At 33.0% G+C, this 18,738-nt stretch overlaps 3 protein-coding genes across 6 annotated transcripts in view; 2 read left to right on the forward strand and 1 right to left on the reverse strand.

The window, feature by feature from the left end:
• LOC128388471 (uncharacterized) overlaps nucleotides 1-18,738 on the forward strand; it is a 66,360-nt gene that overhangs the window by 41,440 nt on the left and 6,182 nt on the right. Inside the window, exons 7-11 of one of the 4 annotated variants that reach the window (XM_053347870.1) lie at nucleotides 406-744; nucleotides 12,005-12,343; nucleotides 12,421-12,628; nucleotides 13,609-13,736; nucleotides 18,425-18,519. In XM_053347870.1, the coding sequence (XP_053203845.1) occupies nucleotides 406-744; nucleotides 12,005-12,343; nucleotides 12,421-12,628; nucleotides 13,609-13,736; nucleotides 18,425-18,519 (1,109 nt within the window). Of the gene's footprint in view, nucleotides 1-405; nucleotides 745-12,004; nucleotides 12,344-12,420; nucleotides 12,629-13,608; nucleotides 13,737-14,064; nucleotides 14,304-18,424; nucleotides 18,520-18,738 lie in introns of those variants that run through there. The other 3 variants (XM_053347871.1, XM_053347872.1, XM_053347873.1) reach the window with 3 other exon arrangements.
• On the forward strand, nucleotides 3,148-4,707 carry LOC128388473 (putative nuclease HARBI1). Its single transcript, XM_053347876.1, has one exon. The coding sequence runs from the start codon at nucleotides 3,251-3,253 to the stop codon at nucleotides 4,373-4,375; it is 1,125 nt and encodes a 374-aa protein (XP_053203851.1). The 5' UTR covers nucleotides 3,148-3,250; the 3' UTR covers nucleotides 4,376-4,707.
• Nucleotides 5,075-6,376, reverse strand: LOC128388474 (uncharacterized). Its single transcript, XM_053347877.1, has 5 exons — nucleotides 6,286-6,376; nucleotides 6,072-6,212; nucleotides 5,825-5,990; nucleotides 5,641-5,751; nucleotides 5,075-5,565 (listed from the first exon to the last, which is right to left on the reverse strand). The coding sequence occupies exons 1-5, from the start codon at nucleotides 6,309-6,311 to the stop codon at nucleotides 5,224-5,226; spliced, it is 786 nt and encodes a 261-aa protein (XP_053203852.1). The 5' UTR covers nucleotides 6,312-6,376; the 3' UTR covers nucleotides 5,075-5,223.

Below are 18,738 nucleotides of genomic sequence, written 5' to 3' on the forward strand. Positions count from 1 at the left end.
TTGTATTTGTATTTTGCCAAGAAAACTCGCTACGGCCTAAGATATTTTGGTAAAAGGAGAAGACTCTTAATTGAATTATCGAGAAAATTGTGGTCTTTGAATTGATACATTGCAACAAATTTGATCAAGTAGAAATAAGTGAACCGCCGTAATATCGCCGGAACCAACTGAATCGATCAGTGAGTTCTGAAATCTCTAGCTCCCTCTGAATGGTCTAAGTCTAAGGCAAAATAAATTTCTCCAATTCTTGTAGTCAGCAATAAAGGCTTTTTTTTGTTTGAAACGGCCAATATAAAGAAACTGGAGTGATAATTGATAATTGTGTTAATAAGTGAATTGATCTTGTGGAAATAATGTGAAGTGAAACAAACAATTAACTCGATATTTTGTCTTTTATTTTTTCAGATATGCCTCAGCCTCCTAAAGATTGCAGCTTGACCAATGATACTTCCAACTCAATTCTGATTACTTGTTTCAATCCAGATCCGTCCAAAAGCCTTTCAACAAACTCACCAGAAGTTTATTGTCTTGAAGTTTACGATATTTCAACAAGTTCCTTAATACTTTTCATGGAGGATCGTTCACCTCGCTTCAAAGTTTCACTTCCAAATTTAAAGGATATTCACGAATACAGTTTAACCATTTATGCCAAAAACTCATTTTCAAGAAGTGCCTCCGTTAATATAACAGTCAAAAGTGAGACTTCATTACTGTTGAACCAGGTAGCCAACAGTTCACATTCAGGTAACTTTTTATTTACTATCTACATGTACCATCCGAATTGAAAAAATACACTTGTAGATAAAATTAGAAAGAAACAAAGCCGAAAGTAATCAAGTTATTGAAGGTAAAAAACTGCTGATTAAAAAATTGTCAAGCTAATCACCAGACAATAATTGGTAATTACAACAATAACAGATTAAATCTAAGCACGAGATCGTACATGCGAATGCGGAAGAAAAATTACTGTTAGTTTTATGCAAAATAGTATTCTGCCTGAGATACGATGAAAATAAAGATAGAATGATGATGATGATGAAAATAAGGCAATGATAATAGAGTAACAAAAACATGAACAAATAAAGATCAATAACAAAACTTAGTCGTTTTTCATAGCATTTTGAAATCTTTTTGAATGTTAAAATGCTAGGGCGATTTTTAAAACTTGTAGGCTATATCAATGTTTGGTAACATCTTAGTTTATGGTAGTGGGCGGGTCAATCAGCTAATTACTACATTATTCCTACGAATGAAAATTGACTAATTATTCAATTAATTGTTTTGTTTTAATTGGGTTAGGTTAGGTCCCAATATTAAGGACCACCCTTGATTAGGAAAGGCCCGGAGGGCCTAAGACAATCAAATCGTAGCTCTTAGTTGCTAAATTGATCAAAAAATTTATTGAATAAGTATGACAATTAGTCGATTGTCCAGTTCACTACCATAAACTAGGACGTTACCCAATGTTTTTGACAAACAATTATCATAGAAACTCAAAAGGAATTGTACAGGGTGATTGACATTGACCCTTGGGCGTTTGATTTAAATATGTGGGGAAACGAGTGCGACTAAAGCAAAAATCTTTTAGTATTGAATAACTGTAACTCTCAATTGATGATAAATTTTCAACATTCCCCGCACGTTATTATTAGCTATTGAAGCTTAAGCATTTGAAAGTTGTATTTTGATAGTTTTGGTTAATTTTTCATTATGGATTTAAAACTGTTGGTTTTAGTTGATTAAAGTTGATAACAAACAATTAACCTCTTCAGTGTAAAAAGACTTGGTTACTTTTTCAAGTAACTACAAGTTAATCAAATAATTTCAGCACAGAAATAAACAAAACATCAACTTGACGAAATTACTTCAACTAAAGACAATTTTATTCATAGAGAAATTGGTTTAAATAGTGTCCGTAGACTTTACAAAAAATAAGCAAATTGACCTGATTGGTTAGTTTGAATTTTTAAGAGAAACTGGTTGTTGGTTTATGTTGGTAACCTTTGACATCCATAAGACTAATGGCTTAAAGCAATAAAGTTAAAGGATAAACCATTGGTACGAGTTTGAGAGCAATAAACAGAAAAATAAGAAAAGTGAGAAAATTAAGGTCCGTCCATTTATGGCCTTAAGTGGACTTTCGTTGATCCTTTTGGACTGTTTTAGTTTACAATTAATTACTTATTCTTAATTATAACGAAAAGAAAAGATAAGATTATCTTGGTAATCACTTAAGTCCAAATGTGTTGATTATTGAAAATGAATAATGAACCAAATGTAAGCGCTTGTATTTCCGTAAGTACTAATCATATGACCTTCGTACTTATATCATTCAACTCGTCTCATGCAGACCTTTCTGATGATATATGGTTCATATCCTAATAACGTTTCTTAATTGAAAAGAGACCTCAGTCCCGAGCGAAACTTGAGCCTCAAATTTGGACAAAAGTTAAATGTTTTTAGTTAATTGCTCACAAGTTACCAATCAATTAGACTTGTTATATATTGTCAAGTTACATTTTTCAAGCTCTATAAGATGATACAGATGATAAAGTGAAGATGAAGGTTAGCTAAAATTTATCTTCAACGTGAATTGTCACCATATTATGTCTATGGGAAAAATATTGATATTAATGAGTGAGTCTTGATGATTAATATGATGATGATAGCTAAATAGATCAAGGTAAAGGTGATTAAACAGGTAAAGAAGATAATAATAACCAACAAAAACAAAAAGCAATTGATTCAATAAACATCCAAACTCAGAGAGAAATCATCAAATTCATGTGGTTGCAAAGCTGTTCATCATCCGTGATCCATAAAAGTCTCTTCGAAAGTTTGGGTGATAAAGCCTTTAGTCAACGGACAGTTGAAAATTGGGTGACTAAATTCAACAAAGGAGAGATGGACACTAAGGGCCGTATTCACCAACCGTAATTAAATTTGAGTCTAGGTTTAAATCAGCTGATCACAGCTTTTGTGTTTCACCAACCATAATCAAGTCTTGATCTCGAACCAGAGTTAAGCACGGATCAATTTAATGATAAGATCAAAAAATCTTGTTTCACCAACTCTAATCAATTGACCGCAGCTCAAATTGTTGTTTCACCAATCGAAATCATCTACATTTGATTTTTGAATTTAGAGAAAGTCATGATTAAAATTTAATCATGATAATTACCACGATTAACTTTTAATTTTGACTTTTTCCTTGCTTTATTTACTCTTTTTTGTTTATGTTTCATGATAAATGGATGATTATGAGTTTGTTTTCAATTTACGCCAGCGGAAAAGACCTCAAAGAAAAACAATTCTGCCTAAAAGTGACCCTTTTATTGTGTTCGATGATTATAAATTCAAAAAGCGTTTCAGAATGAGTAAAAAAACCTTCCATGTGCTTCACAACCTTGTCAAGAATGACCTTATAGTTATTGGAAACCGAGACAATCCCATTAGTTCAAAGAGACAATTACTAATTGCTCTGAGGTTCTACGCGACAGGTTCGTTTCAAATTGTTAGTGGTGATTTGATTGGATCTTCACAACCAACAATATCCAGAATAGTCCTCCGTGTGTCGACAGTTATTGCCAAATATCGTTCAAGATTCATTGTTTTCCCATCTCATTCAGAGGAATCAAAGGTAAATAAGTTTTCGCTAGCGTACATTTATCCTCTTTTTAAGTTGAATTCCGGTTTTTCAAAAATTGCAGGCTTTCCGGGTGTAATTGGAGTTGTAGATGGAACACACATTAAGGTCAAAGTCAAGAAAGAATTACATGAAAGATTCAGGAACAGAAAGAATGAAATCACATTGAATTGCCAAGTTGTCTTCGATCACACAATGAAATTCATTCACTTGAATGCTAGATGGCCTGGTATTACTCATGATAGTAGAGTCTTTAAGGACAGCGAACCTTTCTACATCTTGGAGTCAGATGAACGTTATGAAGGACATTTATTAGGTGATTCAGCTTACCCCTGTAAAAAATATCTGCTCACCCCTTTAAGTAATCCTAGTACGCTAGCGGAGATGATTTATCAAAAACACATAAAAACACGTAATCTAGTTGAGAGAAGCATTGGTGCATGGAAAAGAAGATTTTATTGTTTGAATGATCTTCGACTCAAATTTTCAACTTCACTTGTCGTAATCGTAGCAGTAGCAGTACTTTGGAATTTTTTAATAGACGAAAAAGATGAAATGGACGATGAAGAAAAGGATATCGTTGAAAATTGTGAACAGATATTCGCTAGCAAAGGAGGCACACAGGCTGGTTTTACAAAACGAAAGGAAATCATCGATTACTTTTGTTCAACTAGATCGAGTGTAACTGTATCCACAAGAAGTGTATCATCAGCGTTGTCAAATGAATAATCTGGTGCAGAATTTTCAAGCTTCTCAATCTTTAGATCGAGCAAAATTTTCTTTGTTTTCATGTTCACGAGCTTTTGTTGTAACACTTCCTTTTCCAATTTCATTTTCTCAATAAAAACATTTTGCTCTTCTGTTGAAACGTATTTTCGTTTTTTACTGGTTGGTTTAGTTTTTTTCGCAAGCGAGTGTTGAGAATCATTGTCTTCGTCAAAAACATAAAAACTTCAGCCTGTGAGAAATACTTACTATCCGAGTCGAAAATATTCTCAACTGGCTTGATTTTATCACCCATTACATCAATAAGTTTCGCATCAATTGATTCCAATGTCGACTATTTAGTCCCACCACCAGTTTTAATTGTTTCTTTCTTGTGTTCCGCTTGAGCCCTTTTAGCACGATTAGCCATATTTTTGAAACAAACTTTCAACTGTTCGCCATTGAACGTTGTTTCACTTCCGCTAGCGGAATTGAATTGAGTAGCAATTTCTTCCCAGAAATTTTTCTTAGCCAACACAGTTTCTTTATCATTATTACGATTTGTTGTTAATTCCTTTTTTGGGTGATCATCAATAATTGAAACCAATAACTCCTTCTCTTTGCTTGAGAAGTTTCTTTCACGAACCTTTGACATGATGAAATAGAAACAAAAAATTAGCACAAAAAAATCAGAACAAAAAAAATTAGAACAAAAAATTAATCAAGAAAGAACCAACACTTTATTAATAATGGTAACCAGCAGGAAGATAATTTACAACATCAACATGTTGTCGTGATCTTCTGGAAGATCTATTCAAATTAGTTAAGACCCAATCAGAGAGTTGGTCGTCTGAACGGTTGACTAGGTAACGTTAGTCAACACGAGTTATGTTGCCATCGACTCTCATATGTAGCTCATCAACATCTCCTCTACAAATTGGCCAACCTTTTCTGGTATCTGAACAAAACCATGTCAATGCACAATTGACATCAAACAAATGATCACAGGGAAAAGTATAGCAAAAGTCTGAAATTTTGGTGAGGCAAATTGGACAATCAAACTCCGCTAGCGAATTATCCTCAATCCTTATATCTACATAAACATCACAATTGTTTCCAATGTCCAAAGAAAGAGGTGTGATTGATGGATCATTGGGAATTTCTCGGTCGTTGTAATGGAAAGAAACTTGATTTGCTTTAATTCGAAATGGTCTCTGTAATGAAAAATTAATTAGTCAAACTCCATCAATGATAGTTAATTACATATTCCGCTAGCGATAGAAACTCACCAAAGTGTTGATAATATGTTGAGCAAGAAGAGTAAAAGGAGTTCTCAAATGACAGAGGACATCAGAATACCAATATGGAGTTGGTGTTCCATAACAAGTTCCAATGTAATCCTAGAATAGAAAAAAATTCAGTTAATATCAATGTAAAAATTGTGATGCTTTTTTACGCCAGCGAAAAACTTACAAGCATAATTGGACTGGGTCTGAATGTAAATTCAATAACATTCCCAGCATCCAAATCGGTCCTTAATTTCAAGTGCTTTCCAAACTTGCAATGGACTCGAAAGCATTTGGATTTATTCTGGTCTTGGCAAATGTCTGGATCTCTTTGATTCAATGCTTCCTGAATTCTGGAATATAAATGATACAAATGGTAGTTAGTTACATTTACTAGTTACAATTACTAGTTACGCTAGCGAAATAAAATTTACCGTTTCCATTGTTCGGCCAATTCAACTTCCAGTAAACCTGTTCGCTTGTAATGAGATTCTTCTCGGCGAGTCACATGAAGAAATTTACAGCCTAGTCCATAACAATATCCACGATTAATATAATTTTTACAGAAAATTACGCTAGCGAAATAAAAATAAGAAAAAAATTGTTAGTCACTGGTAAGCTCAAAAATAGGAAAAATATACAACTTACCCTTGAATGGACTCGTAAGTGAGCATGGTGATGGTAAAAAATGAGATGATGGTGATAAAATAGTAATTTATAAAAAAAATGACAAAAACACCGAAAAACCAGCAAAAATATTCAACAACAACAATGAAGATATGAGTCAAAATAGAAAAAAATGTAAACAAACACCCACCGGGGGACAATTTATTAATTTACGCGAGCGAATTTTGCTTTAATTTGAGTTTAGATTTTTTTAATTTGAGGCCAAAATCAAAGAATCGAGCTTGGTGAAACAACTTTTGAGTCTAAACTCGGAATCGGTCTGATCTCAGGATTAGTTGATTACTGCTTTTAATTACGGTTGGTGAATACGGGCCTAAAGAGGCTAGAGGAGGCAGTCAACCGAATGAGGCTGAAAAAAGCCAAAGACTTGCCAAAATAAAAGATGCGATGATCCATGATAAACATTGGTTTGTGAGGTCCTTAGCGAGCTACAGTGGTATACCAGAAGCAACCGTTTATAGGCTTTTAACCATTGACCTAAAAATGTGAAAGAGGGGGAGCGTTGGGTGCCCTATGAACTTTCACCTGATCAAATGGAACATCGAGTCCTAGCCTGTCGGAAGAATTGATCAAAAGGACAGTTTCGATAGACGAAACTTGGGTTTCCCTCTATATAGAGCCTGATAAATCTCAAGCCAGAGGCTGGTACCAAGCTGATGAGCAACCAAATGAAATTCCCCGCCAAAACATTCATGCCAACAAGAGAATGTTAATAATGGGAATGGACTTCGGTGGAATCGCTTTTTATGAGCTGCTACCCGAAAAAACGACCGTAGACGGAAATGTCTACAAAAAGTTTTTGGAAAAGCATATTCCCCATCGGGTTGGCACCAGAAATATACCAAGTCTCTGGCTACATCATGTAAATGCCAGACCACATAAACATCAATTGGTTCGAAAGTGGTTGGAAGATAACAAAATTCACCTTTGGCACCAACCCCCTTACAGCCCCGATATAAGCCCATTGGATGTTTTGGTATTTTGAAAAGGTGGCTAAGAGGTGTCCATCACAAGATTTTGAGACCAATTTAAAAAAGTTATCAAAGAGCTCAATGATAGCGGCTCAATGGACGCTATAGCAAGATTACCAGAAAAATGGCAACGTGTTGTTGATTCTGAAGGTCATTACCTTCACCATGACTAATTTCATAAAAATCATCCAAAATTACAAAAGTTATTCAGCTTCAAACTTCCAGCACTTTGGCTGAAACAGTCTAATATAAACAGTTACTGGTTATCAACTCCTGGGTTCAACCTCGCCCAAATTAATCGCAATTGCTTGTCTGTTAAACTTTTAAACTTAGTTCGAAACTTTTGTAACTTTACGCGGGTTATTTGATTTTATTGATTAACTTGATTGTTGATTAAATAAGTTTGATTAGAACAAAGTAATTGGTAGAATAGGGGTAAAGAGAGAGAGAGAAAGAGATAGAGAAGTAAACTTCTTCACTGAAGCCATTCTTCTGAGAACTTGAAACTGAATAATATTAAATATCTCATCACAATAAATAAATTTTAAATGTTTAAATGTAGAAAAATCGAAATTGCCAGAAAAGTAATAATGATTAATACTTTTCTGGTAATAATCAATTATTTTATCACAAAAAGCAACAGTTAACCTAATAAATTAATACGGTGCCTTTTCTGAGTGTTTTGTAAGTGGCTTTGGTTTTCATCTAATATCATTTAACGTGGCATTGTTAGGGTAATCAACTACGAATCACCATCATCACCGTTATTATGTAATTATTATTATTGAATTGTTAAATAAAAGCATCTCAATAATCACGTTAGTGATAGAAGTGAACAACTGGAAAAGACAAGCAGATATGAGATGAAAACAGAACACATTTAGAGGTTGCATAAAACCAGGTTGTAAATATTCTACGTGAATTTGTTTGTCATCAATATGAAAAATGTTTCATCAGTCTGTCATCTCTACGAGTATGTAAATAGAAAAGCTTTTTCTAAGCTTTAAGCAAAAGTACCACTTTGCGTTTGCAAAACGATAAGCATTGCGGATAAAACCTTCCCGGATATTGTTATTAGAGGCTGAAGCTATATATAGGTATAGCTGTGCATCGGTGCATTCAAATGTTTCGCCAATGAAAGAGTAACTTTTTCACAACAAAAAGATAATGATCTTGCACCAAGTTTAAAACCACATTGATCGGAGTTTATCACTTGATCGACATCAAGTGAATGTGTTTTAATCAACTCTGAAACATCTTTGTGAAAAACAACTCCTCTATTTTCTATTTCATCTTTGTCCAGTACAGCTTTGTATGTTGTAAACTTTGTGATCTTCCATGATATTATTCCATGCAGTCTTTTAAAAATTAATCCGACTATAGGATGCTTTGAAATTTTTCAAGCCAACACATCTCGCTTTCCAAGGAGTCTATCTTCGAATATCAAAATCATGGACAGTGAACAGACTGTTTGAGCGAGCTCTTTTAAATTCATCCCAAACATGATAAGTTAATCAACTTATACCATGGCTGAAGATTAATCTGATCAAGGTGATCTATATTTCCCTCAGGATGAATCGACTTACCAACCAGAACCTAGAATCAATTGACCACACCGACTGAAGATTTATACCGGACTTAAGAAAAATGTCTCAATCGAGAATCGGATTAAGCTCTTTGAGTCGGCTGGAAAACGATATGGCTGGTCCGAAGAGGTGATGCTCGATATTCTTGGTGAATATCTTGATGAGGATCCATTGGATTTCTATCTCTGCGAAAGAGACACATCAACTTGGCCAGAGATGAAGATGAAGCTAATCAATCTCTTCGGGATTAAAACTGTCGAGCTCATTCTCGAATTTCTCCATCTCAAGTTTGACCAATGTAAGGATGTGGTAACTTACTTTGAATCCAAGCGACGGTTGGCCAATAAAGCTGGACTATCTGAGAATCATGCTGTTACCATGATGTATGATTGACAGCCTCACTTGTAGACTTCATGATTGTTTCCTTGGTCATCAAGTGAAAACATTTGACCAATTCTTCACCATCACCAAAACTGCTGAAGGTCAACTCGCTCGAGGCAATCATGGTCACTCCAGTCAACAAGGTAATGGTCATGGGAATCCACGAAACTATCAACAGGGAAAACCTCGAACCAATGATAAGAAACCATTCAATGCTCAACAACGCGGTCAAGTCCAATCCAACGGCAAACCTTTCATTAAACGACCACCCAAAAGTGCTTGTTGGACCTGCATTAATATTGGAAACCAGATCAATACCATTGGTCTGAGGATTGTCCAATTAAGAAAGGCAATCAGGTCAAAGTCAACTTTGTCCAAGCTGAAGATTCCGATTCCAATTCTGCTGATTCTTCCCAACATTTAAACGAATTGAGAGACTTGAAGTCAAACCCTCTCACCTCATTATTCCTGGTTCAATAAACACCGATCCAGTTTCCATCCTCTATGATCCAGGATCTAATATCTCTTTGATAAATAAATCAATTGTTGACCAATTGAATCTTAAATCAATTGAATTTAATGGTTCAAGTTTTTCAACAATGACTGAGGAAGGGGAAATTTCAAGTCTCGCAAAACTCAATTTAACTATTGGATCGATTTCTCATTCCATCTTTGCTAATGTCACAAATTTACTTTGTGTTGATCTTCTGTTGGGATTTAATCTGGAAATTCAATCTCAAATGTGATTCTAATTACCAAATCATCCAAACTCCTGGTACTCCAGTTGAACCAACAACAATCAAGCTGTTGCCTCTCCCAATTAAGCTGAATGACAATTTTTATTTAGATCTGAAGACCAATAAATTGCTGCTGATCAGGTAAATGCTGATAGTATCAATGCTGCTATGATAAAGTTGTTAACCCAATATAGAGGGGTATTTGCTGAAGGTAAGTTCGACATGGGCCAGTTAAAAGAGGCCGAATGCGTCGTCGAATTGGATACCGAAATCCTAATCAACTCTAAACCTTATCGCAATTTGCGTGAGGACAAGATTGTTGCTGAAGTTAAATCTCTGCTGGAAGCAAAGTTGATCCGTCCATCTCACTCACCTTATGCTTCACCTGTTACATTGGCCTTCAAAAGGGAAGACAATGATAAGACCTGATTCTGCACTGACCCGACTATCGTAAACTTAACGATAAGATGCATGCTGATAAATACCCGATGCCCCGGATTGAAGACATTATCGATTCACTCTATGGGAGTAAATTCTTCAGTGTCTTCGATTAGATCTGGGTTCTGGCACATCAAGGTTCGAGAGAAGGAAATTCACAAGACCGCCTTCATCACTCAACATGGTTATTATGAATGGCTAGTGATGCCGTTCGGTTTGAAAAATGCTCCAGCCATTTTCCAAAGGTCAATCCGGAATATTTTGGAGAAGCATCAATTGACAAAATTTTGTCACAATTACATCGATGACATTATCATCTTTTCATCATCTCTCCAAGCCCACATTGATCATCTCTCAACTTTTCGCTGCTGTTGAAGCTGAAAATATCAAATTGAACTTTGAAAAGCCCAAACTGTTCCAGACCAATGTAAATTATCTTGGTCATAATTTACCCCATGATTCAAAAACCTTTCCATTCAAACATTGATTCAATTTTGCATCTCAAAACCACCTAAAAATGTTTCAGAGGTTCGACGATTCCTGGGTAAGGTGAATTATAACAGGAAATTTATCAAGAACATTACCAAAATTCTGGACCCAATCCATCAGCTGTTAAAAAAGGATACAAAGTTCAATTGGACTACTGAATGCCAAAGGTCATTTGATCAAATTAAAACCTTGTACACCTCTTATCCCGTGCTGAAAATGTTCAACCCAAATGCTATGCTGATCCTAGAGACGGATGCTAGTCGTATTGGTCTAGGTCCTGAAGCAACCCGATGAGAACAACAAGTTACATCCGATTGGATATTTTTCCAAAAAGTTAACTGTCCATCAAGTCAACTATCCTGTTACTCATCTCGGATGCTTGGTTATTGTCGAAGCTGTTAAATTTTGGCACATCTACCTTTATGACCGAAAATTCACGGTCATCACTGACGTCTTTATAACTCTAATAATAAGACCGAAATTCGTTTTTCTAATTAAACTCATTTTCCCTCAAAATGTCATTGCCCTATAAGAGGCCTCAACACTTTGACACGGAAGTGTAGAAAGAAAGAGAAAAGAAAGAGAAACAAGTTTTGTGTGTTAAGTGTTATATTTAATTTATTTGCTTATATTATTTCTTAAGTGACCTCAGTCCCGAGCGTCATTGCGCCTCAAATTTGGACAAAAGTCAAAGGTTCATAGTTAATTGCTCACAAGTTACCAATCAATTAGACTTGTTATATATTGTCAAGTAACATTTTTCAAGTTCTCTAAGATGATACAGATGATAAAGTGAAGATGAAGGTTAGCTAAAATTTATCTTCAACGTGAATTGTCACCATATTATGTCTATGGGAAAAATATTGATATTAATGAGTGAGTCTTGATGATTAATATGATGATGATAGCTAAATAGATCAAGGTAAAGGTGATTAAACAGGTAAAGAAGATAATAATAACCAACAAGCTTCAATCATTTTTGACTGTTTATGAATTAATATTTGACCCCTTAAGGACTAGATGTCAAAATAAGCACTATAAATCCTATTGATTTAATTTTTGTCTTTTATTTTTTTAGATGTGCCTCAGCCTCCTAAAGATTGCAGCTTGACCAATGATACTTCCAACTCAATTCTGATTACTTGTTTCAATCCAGATCCGTCCAAAAGCCTTTCAACAAACTCACCAGAAGTTTATTGTCTTGAAGTTTACGATATTTCAACAAGTTCCTTAATACTTTTCATGGAGGATCGTTCACCTCGCTTCAAAGTTTCACTTCCAAATTTAAAGGATATTCACGAATACAGTTTAACCATTTATGCCAAAAACTCATTTTCAAGAAGTGCCTCCGTTAATATAACAGTCAAAAGTGAGACTTCATTACTGTTGAACCAGGTAGCCAACAGTTCACATTCAGGTAACTTTTTTTATTAACTACCAACTTGAAGAGTAAAAAAATTAATCATTAATAAAACTTTAATTATTCTGATTCAGTAGATGAAATGTATCAAGATAACTTTCCCTACATCACCTGTTGGCTATTGGTTTTAAGTGGACTATCAATCGTAGTTTTACTATTCATAGTTAAAGTTAAAAGATGTCAATTACAAGAAAGTGATGTCCAAAGTTCTGATGGTAAAAAGTCAACCAATGAAACTGATTCAAGTATAGTTCCACCTGAAACCCTGAGCACACCTGATAGGTAAGTGAATATGAACAAGATGAAATTACTCAGAAAAAATATCAACCATATTGATTCGTTAAAATAATAATCCTCTCAATGATGACATTTTCATAGATGATCCAATTCATTTTATTGCTCATATTTGCAATTTACTGTGAGACTACAAATGAATCAATGAATGGGATGAAAAACTGACAGAATAACTTGTTGCAACTGACTAGGAATAGTATTTTTTATCACTCTCTTGAATAACTGTCATATCATGTTAACATATCATGTTATCATATGATAATGTTGACAGCATTAAATAGCCAAGGTGTTCAATAGTCAGATCACATTGGTAACAATATAAAAATGATATTAAATAACAGATAAGACAATAGAGAGTTGAGATTATCCTCTAGAGAGAGATGATAATACATTTATTGTATTTTTGTTTCACTTTTTTCATTGTCAACTTTTATTATCGGTGAAAGTTGTGGTCAGTATGATGACGATGATGGTGATGATGATAGCTGGTTGAAAGTGGATAAAGATAAAATGTATTCCACTTTAACCAATACCATTATAAGGATGATGATAATAATGATATTAAGGTCAGTTCTTATGATGATGATGACGATGATCATGATCATCTTTACCCTCATCAGTCAACTAACTGACAGTGAAAAGAGATGAAGCTAAAAGGATAACAACAAAACTCACAGACTTTGACTGGATAAGAAAAAAAGTTCCGATGCCAGAATAGAATCAAGAAAAAAAGATAATAACAATAAATGATAGAATCAAATATATTGGTTATCATGAAAGAAATAATAATAATAATAATATATTCTTACACCAAGGAATGAATGAAAATAACAATTGACTCTTTTTCTTATAACTTTCTTTCTCTGTCTCTCTCTCCTTTTTTTAACCATTGAATTAATCTTGATTATGACTAACTATGGATGTTAATGATTCCAATTGTGAATTCTGGTTGATTGTTGTTTATTAAGCTGCCAAATGAAAGATATTTTAACAAAGGAGGCAAAACGATTGACAACAATCAATCTCAAGGAACAGAGCAAATCAACAGCACCGGATATAATTGAGCTTAGCTGTGACTCTTTGGTAGTTAACCATAGTAAGTATTATCCTTATCTCCATCCTCATCCCAACCTTCATCATCATATGATTGAGATATTTGCTTATTCATCTTCACATTCACATTCACCTTATCCGATACTTTGATTCTAATTTTTCTTCTAAAAAAACAATAATTTTGATTGTTTTTCCATATGAATATGAATAATCATGAGGCGAACAGTTTATTCATCTAATCAAATACACAATTTTGTCAACTTAATTGTTGATTCCGCTTCCTTTTGGTGAGATTATCATCAATTCTTTATGGGATTTTACATTATAAAAGATTTTGCTTGTTACCATTGTTTTTTTTTCATGTTTGATAGACTTTTGCTTTAATAGAATCCATGTGAGCATAAAAGACAATAATAACTATCACCAGCAATTAATTACAATTTGCCTCATTAAATTGTAACAATGGTATCATTAGTGGTTCCAATGATTGTTACTACAAGTCAATCAACCATAAAGTACAGTTAATGAAAAAGTTATCATCCACATGATTGGATTTTTGTGACAAATTTTCACCAACTCAATCTTAATCTTCATCATTACAACAATTAACTTGAAACCATGAGAATATAATGAATAGATTAGATAATTAAGATTATCTTAGAATTAGAATGACCAGAATAAATGGAATTGTGTACATTTTGGTGAGAGAGTTTGAAAGAAAATCAATCTAACCCAATTACCATTCGAAAATTGATTATAAATGTATTGTAACAACAATCTACGAGTCAATTGTTACCATGAATAATCAAGAATTGAAATTGTTCGGTATCATGGTTACATGATTAGCTGGAGATTTACATGATGATTTTATGAGGAGATAATAATAATAATAATAATAATATTAGTTGATGAAGCTGGAAATATTTTCTTCTGGTCAAATTTTGTCGAGAGTTAATTTTGATTGATGGTCAATATCATGGATAGAAAAGTTTTAGCTTATTATCATGTCAGATTATCGCACTTCTAATATACATATTATCATGATCACACTGATCATCATTAACTGTTAGTTGATTGTGAAATGATCACAATAAGTGTAACCATTAGATTATTTAACATTTGTAACTATGTTTAATGTTCATCCTCATCTACGTTTCCATTTCATCATTATTCCTATTTTTCTGGTGTAAAAGGAAAAGACATGGATGATAACGATGACGACAATGGCTTCGAAGATGATGAATCGAAAAAAGAAAAAAAAACTCTTTTATCAGCAGAACTTTTCTTTCTCCCTCTTCTAAACCACCTAAGCCTCCATCATGTATCATTGAAAAGGATTTACATCACTTTTTGATCCTCATCATCATCATCATCATCATCATCATCTTGCCAGAGTATCATAGATTTAATCATTTACATGGTTCGTTGACATTTATTGACCAATGACAAGTCCAGAAATCGGGGAAACTTGAACTAAACTGTATCATTATGATATTTTATCCTCAGTTTTTTGAGCTCAATCAGTTGGAAATTAGATTAACTAGAGTTGATTAAAGTGACGACATGATCAAGAAATAGGATTGAAAGTTTTTGATAAATTGTTGCAAATTTAGATTCAATTAGCTTAGATAATGATTGGAAAAGGAAAACTAAATTATTTGATTCAATTGCTTCATTATTAATGTCAATGGTATTTTCAATTTACAACTACAATTCTGTAAGATTATCTTTACCCTGAGGCACATTGTAAATCATTGCTGGGAGTGAAAATCTCAAATCAAAAGCGATAATAAAATGAAACTAATTAATTGTGACACATAAAGAAGAAATTAAATTATATCGGAAAGCTAATTGAATAGAGAGAAAACAAAAGTTTTAGCCCAATATAAAATTAGGACATTCAAGTTTCCAAACCAATTGAAGTTGTAATTCAATTGGTAGTTTTTCTCGTTGAAAATGTTGTTGTAGTTTCATATTTAGTTGATGTTTTCCCGGTCAAAGTTATGATGATTAGTGATGATAAATAGCAACACAATTAAAGGGAATCATAACTTTTATATCAAATTACCTTAGAAAAAAATTTACACTGACAAGTTTCCAACTAATCATATGAGTTGGAGTTAACAGAATCGTCAGAATTGATGTTGAAAGGGAAAACCAAGTTTGAGAAACATTCTCACAATCAGCAATTCTTACAGATCAAATGATAATTATATTGATTGTTGATAAGTTATCGATAATCCATCAAAACTTTTATCTCTCATCACCATCAAGAAATAATATTTTTCATTTCATTATTTCTGCTGATTCTCAATTCACCAATGAATCAGCTTAAATGGTCATTCTTGATTAGACAAAGATGAAAACAGGAAAATAGGCAATAGTTCATAGTTTTTTTTTCGGACATTCAGAGTGACCTGAACAATTTAAGACTTTTATGTTTCCTTGTTGATGTGCAATCAGAATGATGATAAATCACCATGCTAATGCTAAACCATTATGTTATCATAATAGGGGATAAGTTTATCATTGAATTTTCATTTGCTGACCATCAGAGGTGACAATTTTCACAGTTCGATCTGGACTCTTGCCACACCCTTTTCCTCCTTCAGCCACCCTGTAAACCTTTGATGTAAAGATCATTAATATTTATCCTAACCTGTCATCATATTTATCTGATTCTGAGGTTTTTTTCTCTCCCTCATGATCTGATTCAGCTTCTGGTCTAATGTTCAAAGTAAATGGACATTCTCACACCTTTACACGACTGAAAGGAAAACTTTTTTTTTCTTTCTGTTTTTTTCTCACTCTTCTCATTTTCTCCATCATTTCAATCTGATAGAAAAGTTTTTTCTTTCCTTCTTATCTCACTGTTGATAATATTTTCCTAATATCGTAAAAGTTATTTTTTTCCCCATGAAAGCTCAGAATCAGACTCAAAATAATCGTGTTTACGATACTATTATTTATCTCTAAGATATGTTTACATGTTGATTTTTTTTCTCCCTTCCTTCATTCATCATGATTCATTGGATTGACCTGAGAATCTAATAATATCTTGTAATGTGATAAAGATGAAGCTCAGAATTTCTGATAAAGAATTTCTCATTTTCTCTCTCTCTCTCTCTTCATGATTTTCATTTTAATTTCCTTTAAAATTTTTCTCTCTTTTCAACATATATATCATTCACTATTAGTCTATTATTGATTATTTGATATTATTTATATTCTAATATAAATATTGTCCATCCACATGATGATAATGGTCAATTTAATTCTGTTACCACTTTTGATCACATTTTTCCAATAAAAATATAATATTAAATTTAGGTTGAAATCTTTTTCTTTCTCTTTTTTTCAGCCAATAATTCATATTTTACATGATAACATTCATGATACTTGCCTTATGCCTTACAAACTTACACCTTGTATTATATTTTTCCATTAAGATGAATCCACATCACTCCCAATTTAAATGGTCAACATTATTATACTGACCATTGGCTCGAAGCGTTATAACAATTTTCACACCCTGAGAAACATTTTCATTGTAATATTTACAAAATGTGCTAAAAATTACATCTAAATCTAAATTAATAACCCTCAGATCAAATATTAGAATTGGATTAAAATTTAATAACAATGCAATTCTAAATGGTTGATTAAATCAGTTGAGATTATTTTATCGTCATTTTGATAATTAGTTTTTGATTGCCAGCCATTTATTGCGTTGGTAACAATAGTTGATTCGTGACAAACTATTGATTGTTAGTAATAGTGAATTAATCTTAATCATGATAGATTTTCTTTCAAAAGTTCTGTGTAAACTATTTCACCGAATCTCAGTTATCGACCATTTCAAGTTACTTTTTATTTACAATTTCTAATGACAGGTTAACAAAGATGATGATGTATCAATATTACCTGATTTAGATGATTACTATTAGTTTATTTTATTGGATATGAAAGTTGAATGAGTAGGAAAAAGTTTGGAAAAGTTTTTAACTTTATGAGATCTTGTTGAAAACGGTCAGCTAAAAGATGATGAAAACAGTAGTGGTCAAGAGAAGTGATAAAAGTACGAGGAAAAAATTTAGTTGATAAAGGTAATTTTGAAGGAGAAAATAAATGTGACCAGTGGACAGTAATGAAAGGAAAAAAAAGTGTTACTGGACAGTAATAAATGACCACAGGAGCGTGAAGTAAATAATTACTCAGAAGATGCTTCAGATTTGTTAGCTTTTTTCATGCTCATCCTTCAAGTATAAACATTTTGTAACCTTTTTTTATCTTCATCATCAAAATCATCACCAATAAAATCATCACTATCATCAACCTTTAGTTATCCTACTGTCATTTATGATTATTATCAACTATTAACACACAATGATGTCTTTTTGTTATCACCATCATCATCCCTCAATGTTTTTCATTCATTTCATTCACTTCTCATCCTTTTTTTATCATCATACTTATCATCATTATCGGTGTCCTAATAATCGAGAAAATTTCATTCTTCCGGTCACAGAATTTCCAGCTTTCTCTCTGAATTCTTTACTCTCAGCACTTTGATTTCTCCTTTTGGATACTATATTTATTAGTATTTACTCTCAATCCTCCTCCTCTCTCTCTCTCTCTCTCTCTCTCTCTCTCTTTCATATTCCTTGTCATCTTCTAATCTTCTTTACATGACGATAACACATATAATTCATTTTATTTTTACCTCTTCAGATGATGGACAGGAAAAGAAAACATCTATTGGAGATATCTCTGAATTCATTATCATAGATGAAGATTCGTATCCAGTTCATCTTATTTTGTCCGAGGTAAGTTATTAACTTTTCCATATTCTCTGATAAAGAATAAGATAAAGGTCAAGTGTTCAAGTTATCAAATAAAATCAATAAGAAACAGAAGAAAATGAAGAAAATGAATATTTTTGATTGTTCTCATCATAAAGATGATCATTGACGATGAAAAAAGTCTAGACAACTTTGATTCATTAACTAAGTATTGATCAAGTTCTTGACTTTTGAATGCTTTCC

The sequence above is a fragment of the Panonychus citri genome, unplaced genomic scaffold, assembly GCF_014898815.1.
Source record: "Panonychus citri isolate SS breed McGregor unplaced genomic scaffold, ASM1489881v1 Contig00099, whole genome shotgun sequence".
Taxonomy (NCBI): domain Eukaryota; kingdom Metazoa; phylum Arthropoda; class Arachnida; order Trombidiformes; family Tetranychidae; genus Panonychus; species Panonychus citri.

Coding starts and splice junctions, on each gene's coding strand:
- LOC128388473 (XM_053347876.1), top strand. CDS start 3,251: ATGGATGATTATGAGTTTGTTTTCAATTTACGCCAGCGGAAAAGACCT.
- LOC128388474 (XM_053347877.1), bottom strand. CDS start 6,311: ATGCTCACTTACGAGTCCATTCAAGG. Junction 6,213..6,285: donor ACTTACGAGTCCATTCAAGG/GTAAGTTGTATA, acceptor TTATTTCGCTAG/CGTAATTTTCTGTAAAAATT. Junction 5,752..5,824: donor GACCCAGTCCAATTATGCTT/GTAAGTTTTTCG, acceptor TTTCTATTCTAG/GATTACATTGGAACTTGTTA.